At 43.4% G+C, this 14,905-nt stretch overlaps 1 protein-coding gene across 1 annotated transcript in view; it reads left to right on the plus strand.

The window, feature by feature from the left end:
- Nucleotides 1-14,905, plus strand: part of WAPL (WAPL cohesin release factor) — a 126,565-nt gene that overhangs the window by 75,310 nt on the left and 36,350 nt on the right. Inside the window, exon 5 of the mRNA XM_084635420.1 lies at nucleotides 14,673-14,768. Coding sequence (XP_084491546.1) covers nucleotides 14,673-14,768 — 96 coding nt within the window. The remainder of the gene's footprint in view (nucleotides 1-14,672; nucleotides 14,769-14,905) is intronic.

Here is a 14,905-nt window from a genome sequence, read left to right on the forward strand (position 1 = left end):
TCCATGACAGCAATTGCCCTGCTTCAGACTTATCTTCCAGTCTGGAATGTGCAACGTTGTCTGGCTGGTCCCTAGGATGGCCAGAGCTAAATGTGCCATCTCATCTCATTGTGTTGATGATGTATGGTACAGTTGACCTCAGGATCAAATGGAAAGCTGTGAGACAGTGGACAGGAGGAAAGATAGTGGAGCAGAAAAGAACACACTGATGCAGCAGTGAAAGCCAGACTTCCAATGATGTAGTGACTTCTGTGATCCGTGGGAGAAAGATGAAGTCTCGGGAGCAGAGTCCTATCAGCCTTCCCCCTCCTGGAATCCCTCAAAGTCCCACCCATCAGTCTCTTTAAGGGCTGATGGGCGGAATAGTCCATCCTCTCCTTTTGTTCTTGAATTAGGCCTAATTTCGGACAATGCAAGTTTGATCTGTTAATTTCTGATCCCTTACTTTTCTTGTTAACACAGTCCTTGAGTTACATTGGTAAAGCCTTTTTGTTTGGACTAACTTAGTCTTTGTTTTTCATTCTTACTGATTTTATAATCAATGTTATGTAATAGGCCAAGTTGGACTTACCTTTTCCAGTTACCATTTTTTCTTACGTGAGACTGGACCATTTCATAAACTTCCACCAACTTCCCCACATTAAACTCATAACTGAGGTAGGCCTACTAGTCCCCAGTTATCACAACAGTTGAAAAAATGGATACTGTGATTGGCCATCTGTGCATACTCTGTTTATAAACTGCAGCCAAATGTCCATCTACTTGTCCACTGTTGTTTGGCTTACTTCTTGTATATGTCAAAGTGAGTACGTGAAGAGTGGCTTGAATGTGGAGAAGAGCATGGACTTGTAGACCAGTTCAGAAGGGCATTCAGGAAGAAGGAAACAGCATGGAAAAGTGCTGAGACTGTTTCATTCATAAGCTTCTCATACAACTTTGTGGCTGGTATTAGAGTGAAGAGAACATCATGATGTTAGAACTTGGAACCTGAACTTCTGAGTAGCTCCTTCCGTGACGATCCTTGCAGAAGCAAGTTTTTGTTAGGTGGTCTGGGTAGGGGGATGCCTCCCTAGGGAGAAATTATGGTTAGTCGAGTACTGGTTCCTGTATGTATTCTACCATGGATGTTCATGCATCTGAGATGGGAAGACTTTTGCTAATAGTTTCTCTTGGTCAGCACCTCTGTCCCTCCTCACCTCATGCTCTGAACCGAGGACATAGAGTGGTACAGACCTCTCCAGTTGCCACATGGTCTGAGGCTCAACCCTCCAGTGTCCAGTGATCCCCCTTAAACTTTGAATCTATAAATATTCTAAAATAAGCTAATTAGGTATTAGTTAGATTTCAGACTGCCTCCCTTCTGGTATGGGACTCAGATTATGTCCACGATTTCAGGCTTAAAGAGCTGTCTCCTGCCCCCAATCCTTCCCAGTCATCTATGACCATCAGATATGCCCGTGCATCCTTGGAAAAGTTCATGTTTCCACTGAGTGCCATATCTGTGGCTCCTTGCCCAGCCAAACCCAGCAAGCATGGGAACAGAAATTTGGAAAACATCCAGTGAAGAATGCTTTGAGGTCCCAGTCCAATCTAGGTCAGGCAAACTCTATGTACCCCAGGCAGAGGCATCCGAGCATTCTGCCCAGCACCACTACCTCAGATATAGGGGCAAGCAAAGGCAGAACGAAGGACTCCCCTTTCCAAGCTCGCTGTGAGGGTAAAAAGCTCTCTCAAAAGTCTAAAGAGAAATCGCCCTCCAGAACCACCTTGAAGATGAGGTCTGCTTTCGTGACGCCTAAGTCTGGTGACTCTTTGCATCAGGTTCCAATGAAGCAAAAGAGAAGTGGTCTCCAAAATGTAGGGTGTGTGTCCCCTGGGGGGGAGGGGTGTGTGGCGGGCCAGCCCGCACAGGGAGGGAGGTAGGGAGGGAGAACCCCCCAGCCCTGCTTTGGCCTCAGCTCTGCTCTGCCCCCAGGCATGGCCCCAGCCCTGCACCCAGTCACAGCCCTGACTGAGGCCTGGTCGTGGCTCTGCTCCCAGCCCTAACACCCAGCTGCAAGACCAAACCACAGCTCCGTTCCCGACCCCAACTCCCAGCTTCAAGGCCTGGCCACTGCTCTGCTCATGGCCCCAACTCCGCCCCCCAGCCTCGGCTACAGCCCCAATCCCAGCCTCAGCCCCAGGCTGCGGCCCTGCTCACAGTACTGTCCCCCCAGCCTCGGCTGGGTTTGGGGACATGGACAAGGGTAAGGATGGGCACGATGTTAAAAGTTTGTGGGCAACTGCTCTAGAGCCCGTAAGGGTTACAGCACTGACCTGCAGTCTCCAAAGAGTGACAGTGCCTCCACATCGGCACCATTGGAACTGAGCAAAGACAGATGTGAGCCAAGGCTGGGGCAACCGCCAGTACCAACAAAGGATGCCCGAACACCATGCACCACCAATACCTGTGCAAGCTTATAAGGACATAGTGGCTTCCAAGGTGCACAGGGAAAAGACTCTTCATCCCCATCCCCTGGTGGCATCTGACAAATGCTTTTTTACATTGATGGTACAGACAGCACCACCATTGTAACTGGAGCCCACATTTCCCTTTTCAGGGGAGTCGGACATGATGTAAGGACTGACATCACCACCACCACCACCACCAAGAGTGGTGAACCCAGATAGAGCATCCAGAATTTCCTGGGCCCTACCATAACATCATAAGATGGGATCCCCAGCTCGAATTACTGGTACCCCTGTGCCTTTAGGATCTCCTCAGTCCATGTTGGGTTCCTCTCATTGGCCTTATTGGGGACTGTGGGACCTGTACATGCTATATCTGGAATCTGTGTGATCTCACTGAGAATTACACAATCCTCTCTCCCCTCCCTCCTATCCCCTGCCCACACACAATTAGCCAGAGCTCCTGCAAGAGCCCAGGGAAGAAGAGGAGGCAAGGAGGACAAGATCCAGTCCTAGCACAGTTCTAACGGGCATATCATCGTCATCTTCTGAAGAGGTGGTTGCCTGTCCTCGCCGTCTCCTACAGATGACCCTAACCAGTTTTAACATCTGTTAAGGACAGTTGTGGATGAGCTCCAGAGTCCTCTGGAGGAAATTCAGGAGACAACTCCCAGACTCCTAGATATTTTATGGAATGCAGAACTTAGTAGAGTGGCACTCCCTGTTAATGGGGCCATCCTGGAACCTGCCATTATTATGTGGCATACTTTAGCAACATGTACATTTACTCCTAAGAGGGCAGAAGAGAGGTACTTTGTCCCAGCCATGAACCATGCCTATTTTCATATAAGCATCATCCCCTCACAGATGATTCCTGGAGTTCACTATAGGTCCAAATTGTCAGTACAGGGTGCTCCTCTTTGGACTAGCAATGGCTAGTCCATGCTTCTGACTCTGTGGCTTGATAGTCTATCTGTTGACAGGGAGATCTCATCTGGAGGTACTGGCATCAACCTCATCCCTCCTCAGTCTTCTGGTGTCAATGGGAACCTGGGTGTATGCAGAAAAGTCCATTTTGGTTCCTTCACAGCCACAGAATTTATTGGAGCAGCTCTGGACTCAGAGCCAGAGTTTATGTACCCCAGACGGATTTCAAACAGTTTAATCAGTCAACTTAGATAGCCCCAACATCTTTGGATGTCCTCAAAGAATTGGATGTTTGTGCTGTTTAGATTTTCTGATCAGCCTGAAAACCTCCAGTCTCTCCTTTTGGCTCCCTACCAGTGCACTTGATGTCAATTGGTGCCTGCCACCCTCCAATCAATAGACCTCTGTTTTATCCCATCTAGTGGCTGTACATTTTTCTAAAGGTTCTAGTTAGAACTTTGTCAAATAACAGAATTCCTGCTCTGGCATAGTATCTTAATTTGGTTATTTTGGCATTAACCAAGTTGCCCTTTGAACCTTTGATAGCATGGCTACTCTCCCACATGTCCTGAAGGTTGCCTTCTCTGAAGATTGCCTTAGCATCATGTCTGCTAGCTGGGTTGATGAACCAGTTGTCCTCATGACTGATCCATCTTATGCAATTTTCCATAGAGAGAAAGTTATGCTAACACTTGCAAACAAGCATAACTATAGGCTGACCATGTATGATGATGATCCTCAAATACAGAGCAAGTGGCAGAAAATTTCAAAGTGTTGGATCAGTACTATGTCAGAAGAATGAAACTTAAGCCACAAAATTAATTCTGGTTTAAGCCTCAGAATTAAATGCAATTCCAAAACCAAGATTATGGCATCCTCTGCATCTTCCAACGAATGTAAATAACCAGATATGAAAATTGCAGTATATTATCTGTTTCAAACTGGTGTAATTGGTCTTCAGGGAACAAGAAGGCTTAGGGCTCCACTCGGTTATCTTCCTAGTGCCCAAGCACCAATTGCCAGCACTGTTGGGAATTGCACCTCTGTAGTCCCTGGAGGGAGACTCCTCCTTCTGAATTTGAGATCGGGTCTTACTCTTCCTGTCCTCCAAAGCCACTGTCACCACTTCTTCCGTGGGTCCAGGCACAGGAGTACCATCAAGTACTGGGGACCTGCACCAGTCCAGTGGCCCTATAGGAACCCGTGGAGCTTTCCCCAAGTTTCTAGGGCTTATTCCAGGCACTCATGTTCTGTGGCTTCAAAAAGACGTACAGCACCATCCCACCACATGGCATTTGGTCTCGACTCTGGTACAGAGTCCAATACCAGTCTCCAAAGAGCCGGCTCAACAGGATCCTGCTGATACAGAAAGGGAGGAAGAGCATGTGCAGCTTGTGCTGGTCTCCCCTTCCTGCTCCTCTGACTGTATGTCACCTCCCCTAGATGACTGTAAGGCTCACCAAAAGTTGTTAGAAGGTAGCCTTAAATCTGGACGTACAGATGGAGTTAGTAAGAGTCCTCCCATAGCTTGGCTGACATTTTGGCTGCTGCGAGCCCTTCCAAAGTAGTCCTGTCTCTCAATGAGGCCATTGTGGACCCAATTATGACTTTGTGGCAGACCCCCACATCCCTTCCCCTCACTTCAAAAAGGGCTGAAATAAAATATTATGTATATGCCCAAGATTGTGTTCCTCTACACACCCACCCTGGGGTCCCTTGTAGGGTCTGCTGCCAATGAGCAAGAAAGGCAGGGACATCTGAGCACAACCCTGAAATCAAGGGACTCAGAAAAGTCTGGTAGGAAAGTTTACTTTACCGTGTGTGTGTGTGTGACAGTTCAGAATTGCAAAGCAGCAGGTGCAACTGCACAGGTACTATTTCAACGTGTGGAACTCCATGAAAAAGTTCAAAGAACTGCTACCACAAGGGGCTAGACAGGAGTTCTCTTTGCTTCTAGACAAGGAGAAATCTGTGACAAGGGCTGCTTTACAGACTGCTCTGGATGCTGTTGATTCGGCTGCCAGGTCTATGGCTTCTGCAGTGACCACGTATAGGAATTCATGATTACAGTCCTCTGGGTTGCCACAGGAAGTCCAACAGTCTGTTCAGGATCACAGTAGATGGACGCAAAGCTTCATGGACTAAAAGACTTAGAGCGACCCTGAATTCCCTTGGGTTGTACACCCCAGCTCCTTCAAGGAAGCACTAGAGGCCTCAACAGTCTCTTCAGTACTCTGCCATGGCTACCCATCAGGACCTGCAGAGGAAGAGGAATAGGGGTTGGTCACTACTCGCTTCTACCATAACATCAGTGCCTGTCCCACTCAGATGTCTAAGGGTTCTAAGCAGATGTTTTGATGGGACACTTGAGGACACTCTACCAGTTTCCATGGTGCCAGACCATGTTTTTCCTTTATTTGCAAACCACCTTTCCCAGTTCCCCAGTGTTTGATCCCGTATCACCAAGGACCACTGGATTTTGAGATTTGTAGAGGTGGGATGCACCATCCAGTCATTTCTACCTCTCATTCACACCTTCCCTCCACGTGCCTCCTCAGGGAACCCTCCAACAAGACACTTCTGCACCACGAGGTTCAATCCCTTCTTCCGCTGCGAGCTGAACAAGAGGTGCCGCAAAAGTTAAGAGGAGAAGAGTTTCTACTCCCACTATTTTCTAATTCTGAAGGCCCTGGGCAGTGTTAGGCCTATTCTAGACTTGTGCCAACTCAACAACTATCTCAAAAAGATAAAGTTCTGCATGGTCACCCTGGCATCCGTTATTCCCTCTCTGGATACCGGAGACTGGTGTGCTGTCCTTGATTTAAGAGGCACCCACTTATACCAAGGGCATATAAGGTTACTCAGATTCATAGTGAACCTGGCACGCTACCATTTCATGATGCTTCTGCTCGGCTTGTCTGTAGCTCCTTCACCCCAGTTTCCTTCCCAAAGTAGTTTTGCAATTTAAAAGGAATCCGGCAATTTGCCTACCTGTATTTTACCCAAAACCTCATGCAAATAAGGATGAGCAAGGACTTCATTGCATATTAGATGGGCACTAGTATTCTATATAGAAAGGACTAAACAGTTTCAACAGTCCAGCCAAGTGTTCATGGCTATAGCTGACAGAATGAGAGGTCTTCCAATCTTTTCACAAGGGATTTCATCCTGGATAGGTTTCAGAGTAGCAGCCGTGTTTAGTCTGTATTCGCAAAAAGAAAAGGAGTACTTGTGGCACCTTAGAAACTAACAAATTTATTTGAGCATAAGCTTTCGTGAGCTACAGCTCACTTCATCGGATGCATCCGATGAAGCATCCTGGATAGCGTCATGTGTTTGTTACGATCAGGCAGGTGTTTTGCCAATTAACCTGACTGCTCATTCCACAAGATCACAAGCATCTTCAGCAGTGTTTTTGGTGTAAATCTCTATTCAGGACATTTTGCAAAGCAGCAACTTGGTGTACATGTTCTCCTCCCATTACACCGTCACTAACTACTCTAGAGACTATGTCAAATTTTGTTGGGCTGTGTTATAACTTGTCTTCGAGATGCATTGCACATGTCCATTCCGTGACTTGCTCTCCTACCTCTCTACATCAGAGTTTCCAGAAGGAAGGAAATGAGGGGCCATGGGGTCGGCTGGTTCCTTTGTGCCAGCGCTAGCAGCATTGGGCAGCAGAGGGTGTTCAGGCCATCCTGATGGGTACCACTGAGGGAAAAATTTTCAGTGATTGTGCATGGCATGTGTACGCACCAAGAGTAGAATGGATGTGTGTGTAATGTGTGAAGAACAGGTATGAAAGGTCAGTAACTGTTTTTTTTTATTTGCTTCAAAGTTGCAAACCCGTTACTTAAATAGTTTCAAATTTTTTATTATTGTAACTCCTGTAAGTGATACTGTATCTTTTTTTTTTTTCTTAAATGTGTAACTTCTTAAAACCATTTGCGGAGTCTGGAAGGGTATGTCTATAAAGGGATAAAAACCCGTAGCTGACCTGAGTCAGCTGACTGAGGCTTGCAGGGCTCAGGCTCCTGGGCTGAAAAATGGCTGTGTAAGTGCTTGGGCTGGAGACCTAGCTCTGGGACCCTGTGAGAGTGGAAGATCTCCTGAATGTGTACACAGTTATTTTTAGCCTTGCAGCCTGAGTCCTGTAAACCTGAGTCAGCTGACCCAGGCCAGCTGCAGCCATGCTGCAGGTCTTTTATCCCTGTGTAGACACACTCTAATTTGTGTAACAATCAGGGAAAAATTGTTCTAGAATCAAAATAATGTACAACTTTAACCTTTTTCTTTCTATACTGTAAAGAGCTGGAATACTGCATTTCAGACAACTGTTTTGTCATACTCTAAAAAAATTATAGTAAATTTTGATTGATGGGGAGGATTGCTGGTTGACTACTGTTATTTTGACTCCGCAAGGAATTCTGTCAGGCAAAGTGCTCTCAACACTGTAAGCTCTTTAGCTCTTTTGTTGTTGGAGGATGGCATTAAGCCAGCAGGGTACTTTATCAGCAGTCTGACAGTGAAAGAGAGAGATGTGGTAGTCAGATCTGGCAGTTGGTGACAGTGCACTGCTTGTTTACAGTACATCACTTTCATGTCCTAACTATGCTTCTGACAAATGGCGTGGCCAATCATTAGATCAGGGGTTCTCAAACTTCATTGCACGGCAACCCCCTTCAGACAGCTAAAATTACTACATGACTCCAGGAAGGGGGACTGAAGCCTGAGCCCACCTGAACCCCACAGTCCTGGGCGGGCGGTGGGGCAAAGCCAAAGCCCAAGGGCTTCAGCCCCAAACAGGGGGCCTATAAACTGAGCCCCGCCACCCAGGGCTGAAGCCCTTAGGCTTCAGCTTTGGCTCTGAGTGGTGGGGCTCAGGTTTCAGCTTCAGCCTCGGGTGGTGGCCTTGGCCCCCTCGGCTCCGGCAAGTCTAAACCAGTCCTGGCGATGCCTTTAAAATGGGGTCCTGACCCACAGTTTAAGAACCGCTGCATTAGATTGAGAGTTTTGGACTTCATGTGGAAAGCATTTGTCATAGTTGGTTAGATGACTGGTAGGATGTTTCCCACAGCTAAACTTTTGGCTTGTGGCCTTCTGATTTATTCAGTTATTTATCAGTTCATATCCTGTATAGCCTGTGTTCAGTGAGCACCTTTTCTATTGCCTGATTAAAATGAAGGCTGTCTTTACAATAATTTGGTATAACCAAGAAATCATATTGATTTAGCTAGTTCTATATCCTTTGCTAATCCAGATGCCTTTGTATGGAAACTCCATTACATTGATTACTTAATGGCTTGACTATTTGTGATCATGTGATGATTTTATTTTAATTATACGTATAAATGGACCTAAAGCAACCAAAATAAACAACTTGTATAGTTTAATTTCTTTTTAGGACTGGGATTGAACAGGATTGTAATCAGGATTAATTGGTTGGATTTTAAAATAACTATCTGAAGGTTGTGTAATGTGAAAGTAACCCTGCACTTTTAATATATGGAGCTGGAGAGTAATACCTGGGAGCCGTCACAGAATGAAAGTGGGGGCCAAAGGGCCTAGTAACAGACTAGATAGTTTTCAGAGTAACAGCCGTGTTAGTCTGTATTCGCAAAAAAAAAAAAAAAAAAAAAAGGAGTACTTGTGGCACCTTAGAGACTAACCAATTTATTAAGGCATAAGCTTTGCTGTAGCTCACGAAAGCTTATGCTCTAATAAATTGGTTAGTCTCTAAGGTGCCACAAGTACTCCTTTTCTTTAGACTAGATAGTGTTTTAGTGGTTCTGCTCATAGATTGTATTCTTTCTCACTTTCTCTTGTTAAATTGGTGGCGAGCAGGGTGTGATGTGTTGCCATTTGCCCCACATTCCATTGGCTGAGTGGAGGCAGAGTTGAGGTCCTCCCAGCTCTACATGTTGAACTGGTTCCCTCCCACAATCTTCATAAGCAACTATTGCTCAGAATCGCAGCAATCCTAAGGGGAGTGTTGTCTTTGTTTTCCCACTCTTGAGACAAAGACATTATTAGTTGCAGTATTTCTGGATGTACAGAGAGGTGGGGCTGGGAAAGCTAACAAGTGTGGCAGAAGCAAAGGTCACACATGGAGAGAGGGAGCAAAGAAAATTACAGAGACATGGAAACTCCCTCAGCCCCAGCAAAAAAAAAAAAAATACCTGCAGGACAAGGGAAAGATGGCAGTAAGGTAAAATGGAAAGGGGTTATGTTCTGGTGGGATTGTCTGTGTCTCTGTCTCTGTCTTTCAGCTGTTAATAAAATTAACCTTTCTGGATGAGTAGCTTAAAAAACCCCTCAAACTTTTCCTGTATATTTGAAAGTGTGTGGTTAGGAGAGGAGATGCTTCACCACACCTCTTCCAAAGACAAAATAAGATTAATGCCCTTGAATAGTGTTAATGTTTTTCATTTAAAATGATTTAAAGGTGACCTGCACAGGGGGAGGGGGAGTGAAGTTGTGGCCTTCTTTTCCCAAGTGCCTAACTGACGATTGTCATGCTGTTGCCAGAGACTCAGCACTGCAGGCTCTTGTCACTCATGTGACCAGACTTTCTGCTTCCATAGAGAGGGAGCCAGCAGTTCATAGCTCATAATGTGAATAGAAATATTACTTTTGCCTTACTATAAATTGTAGTCTGAGCTTGTGACTAGCAGTGCAGAGTGTTTACCTCTGGCAGAGTTAAATAATTTTGGGCAACATGAGGTTAACTGCTTGGGAAAAATCTTCTACTGCATTCGGCCTCCCCTTAAGTTGGGAATGCCAAAATGGCAAACAAACTAAGGAGAAGGCCAAAAATTTCTTGCTGTTCCTGTAGTGAGTCTTGTTCTAGGCTTACTTAACAGGACAGATGAATGTACAAAATGGACTCCTTACAGATCAGTTAGATGTGTTTTCAGGGCTCCAGAAAACCATCCACTGAGCACTTTGGCTCATTTACTGCTTAGTCTGTAGCTTTTGGAGTCACGGAATCTGCTTCATCCTAACTGCAGTTGCCAAGAAATAATCCCACAGTAAGGGAGTAGATCAGGATTGGCCAAAAGAGTCCTATTCCATGCAGCATCGAAGCTGGCAGGAATTCCTCCAGAAGTTGTTTAAAAGGGAGTGTTTTGTGAGGAATGAGGCCTGCATTTACTGAAATTCCCTGACTCTTCTAGTTTAGTTCATAGTCTTCACTGGGAAAATCAGCCAGGCCTGACCATTCTTGCTACTATGCTCCTTTGTCCTTGCAATTTCCAACAAAAGGAAGTATTTGACAGTCCCTCAGAACATTTCTGATGTGGGTAGAGCTTCCCTAGTAATAGCTGGGCTTCTCCCTAGCACCCACTGTACAGACTGCTTCTCTTAGGCCTTGTCTAAACACAAACTTGCACTGGTTTAAATAGTGGTATGGTTTGGGGCATAAAATATGTATGGGGAGAAGGGAAGGCAACAGGCAATGAACTAGTAGGAAAGACTGAGAAGATGGAATAAAGGGAGACACATGGAGAGCAGATACTCTGAGGCCAGCCTCAGGCTAACTGAGGGGAGCTTTGAAGGGAGTCAGGGAAATGGTCAGTAAAAAGAGAGCCAGTACAATCTGAACTAAGTATGGAGGGTGGTGAAGCACTGGAATGCGTTATCTAGGGAGGTGGTGGAATCTCCTTCCTTTGAAGTTTTTAAGGGCAGGTTTGACAAAGCCCTGGCTGGGATAATTTAGTTGGGGATTGGTCCTGCTTTGAGCAGGGGGTTGGACTAGATGACCTCCTGAGGTCCCTTCCAACCCTGATATTCTATGATTCTATGACTCAAACTTTGTTTTTACACCATTGCTGGAAGATCCTAGCCCAAAGGAAATTGGCTGAAGAATTCACAGCATATATCGTAGCACAACTCTTCATCCTGTGTCAGTGTACTCCTTTTGTGCTTTCAGGTGACATTCGTTTTCTTTGCATTGTCTAAACATTTGTTCACCTCACAAAGAGAAAACTGTTCAGTGGAAGTGGGGAATGAGTTTGCATATTTCTTAATAAATTTGTAAAATTTCTTCTTTGTCTTCAGGGTGGTGGATGCACACAAGATGTCTCTTTAATGCAAAAAAAAAAAGAGAGAAAATACAGACATGATTATAAAATCCTAACTTTCAAATAATTTAGCATGTTAGCTTATGAAATCTCTTGAGTTTTAGATATTAAATATAAAATGTTGATAAATGGTTCGTATAATCTTATCAGTTGCTTTTAACAGAAGCCAGGCAAATTAAATACTATGTTTTTTTTCCCCTTTGTGTAGACCATGGCAATGGTTGTCCCCTCTATGTTGGACAGCGTTTTTGTTTGCCAATAGTTCTTACCTTTCTTGTTTTGCCAGCATTTTCATCGTAGCTCATGTCACTGGCTTTTATTTTCTGTTACATATGTGAATGACAGGCTGTGCTTCACCAGGATATATTAGAGTGCCAGCTCTTGACATTTCTGCTTTGAAGCTTTTGGGAGATAGAAATTAAGCATGACCCCATAGTGTATGCCACTGGGAAATGATCTTTTCAAAATGACAGCCACAACTGTGCATATTATGAAATCATTGGTATTAGTTTTGCTTTTGCATACCAACGCATCCAAAAAACCAAACCACCCCCTCCCCCCTGAATATTGTGTTCTTCACATTCTCACTGAGGCAGTCATAGTTTCAACAGCTATCATTTTTATAAGCAGAGTTTTACACATTTAATGGATGAAGGAGAGTAAAGATCTCTCCACTCTGCTCTTCAGCAAAAGATACAGCTAATTATATTTTACAATATATGACATTGCAAAAATGACAGTGAAACGGTGAATTTCCTCTGTTATGCAACACTAAGCTTTCTTTGTAAATTTCAGTCGAGCTCATTATTTTACAGAACCCCAAAATCCCAATCTGGTTTTTATACACGAGACAAACTCAGTCAGGAATGCAGATGAAATCCGTGAGATAGGAAATATATTACAATGCTATCACTTTAACTCATTTTAGATATCAATAGATTTTTGTAGTATCCTTAATGTAAGAAAACTGAAAAAATGATAGGTTAATCACTTTGTAATCCTGTAATCCCTATGGATTTGTTATAAAGGTTGCATGTTCTATTTTTGGGAGAAATTAGAACAAATTCACAAATGACCACTGCACAAAAAAAAGTCAGTGTTATAACAAGACTTTTCTGAGAAATCTGGTGTTTTGAACTGTTTCAGCAGGTGAACATTTTCTTTCCTTGATCAACCCTTTTAAAATAGACTTGCCTTAGCAACATCGTTTATATTTAAGTGGTCTGTTTCACAACTCCAGTTTTGCTATAGAGTTACATAAAACAAATCTCCAAAATGGTAGTCGGCCTGGTACTTACTGGTCACTTGGTGATGGCTCATAACTTCTTCACAGCTGATTCTTAAGTTATCCTTGCTATGTTACAAGGAAGAGCCCACATGCCTGTAGAAGCAGTGGCTAAGCGGGAGAAAATATGGTAGCTTCCACTAGCATTGCTTGAGTTTTATATAAGGGTTAAGAGAGGATCTAAAGCACCAGCAGAACTGGAATCAACAGTTGACAAAAAGTATTTCACTCGAAAATGGGGCTCTGGAGAAGAGAGTTGAAGCTATGCAGGAGTGAATGTACATGATCTGTGCTTCTGCTGAACTGTGTAGAGCTAACATGGCGCACAGTAATCTGGACCAGGAACTGAAGGAATCTGGGGAGCTGGGGGTGAAGAAATTAGTTTGATAAATGCACAGATTAATGAAGTAGTAGAGTACAGGGAAGGTATGTCAACACAAATGGGATTATTTAGAGGTTGAGGTGGGAGGTAGTTTAGGAAGCAGAAATGGCTGTTTAATTGCGGCGTAGATGTTCAAGTCCCAGAGCTCATGCTGCAGCTTGAGTCGGAACATGTACACACAATTAAATAACCCTGCAGCCTGAGCCCTGTGAGCCTGAGTCAGCTGGCACGGGCCAGCTGCGTGTGTCTAATTGCAGTGTAGACATACCTTCAATCACATAAGTGGAGCCCTAGTTTCAACTATTGTTCCTCTTTTTACTTAACCCCCCCGTCTTCATTTTGTGTTTCATTTGTAAGCTCTGTGGGGCAGGAGCCATCTTTCTCTTCTCTAAAAAGCAGTGAAAAATTGTGGTGCTATACAAATGTTTAACAGTAATACTGCTAATTGATGTCCATGCCACACAATAGAAATTCCACTTCAGACATGAAGTTAACATTATTTCTGACCTCCCCAAAACTCTCTAAGTTTATGATAGTAGGAAACCTACCAATGAACATAATGTCATGTTTACTGCACCTTCAAAGAGAGCATGCATAGCCCAATAAGAATAGGGGATTTAGGCATAGGTTTACATTACTTTTTGGCACAAGACTTTTTTTTCTTGTGCACAGCTTCCCTTTTTGCTCATTTTAAAATTTTGAAAATAGTTTTAATACAAGAGGAAAAAGCTACTTCACATGATTAGTGGGGGATATCTAACGGAAAAATAGAATATGTAGTTAACTGCTTGAATTATGTTTATGAATCAGATTTCCAGGCATATGTGTAAATCATATTAGTATGTTTATCCTTAACTGCTATGTCATGTGTTAAGCTGTTTTCATTAAACTATTGAGGAAAATTTCATTTTTATGTATCTTTTTTTTGGTTTGTCCTGACACATGTATGGACAGCAGTTCTGCTAACTATTTTAACACATGGCTGTACCAGTGGGATGAGGCATTTCATTTGAGAATTTCTATCAATTTAAGAGAAGTGACAAGTATGCTGGCGTTACACTTTTTTAATAAAATCTTCAGTGTATATTTCTGATGGCAAGGTATAACAGATGGGTTTGTCTAATATAAGTCAGTAGGAATGCTGAAAATTATTTTAATTAAAAGAAGCTTTAATTTTGACATCATGAGGATATTCACTTTGAAATATGTATATTATGTTTTTTGTAAATTCATGGTTTTACACCTGAAAACATATAATGAATGTTACCTGTCATTCTTAAAATTAGAATGGTCAGGGATCCAATCAAGTTAAAGCTGTGTCAGGTAACTTGTATTGTAAGGGAACTTAAAGTAAAATTCCTGTGATGTAGCAATGAGAATACGAGGAAAAGAGGTAAGTTAATTTTGAAACACTTTTTTAAAAAAAAACCTAAATGATATTAACAGGTATAAAATGTTAAGAAATGAGATTTATTTTTGTTGGTAAAATATGCACTAATAGTACTAACATTTCTATTAAGACATAACAAGCAATTATTTTATTTTTCAGTCTCCAACAAAAGCTGTGTATAATGCTAGGCACTGGAACCAGCCAGAGTCAGAGGCTCTACCGGCACAACCAGTACTGAAAACTCCAACCATCCCAGTGAGTAGGCTGTTTTTTCCAAAACTTTATAAATTCTCCCTAAACTCTGAAGAATATTTGGAAATGATGAAGACAGGCTAGCAAATATAGTAGTAACTCAGAATGAAGTCCAAATGGTCGTGTTAACCATTGGGTGT

This window comes from Lepidochelys olivacea, assembly GCF_965140295.1.
Source record: "Lepidochelys olivacea isolate rLepOli2 genome assembly, chromosome: 7".
NCBI lineage: Eukaryota > Metazoa > Chordata > Testudines > Cheloniidae > Lepidochelys > Lepidochelys olivacea.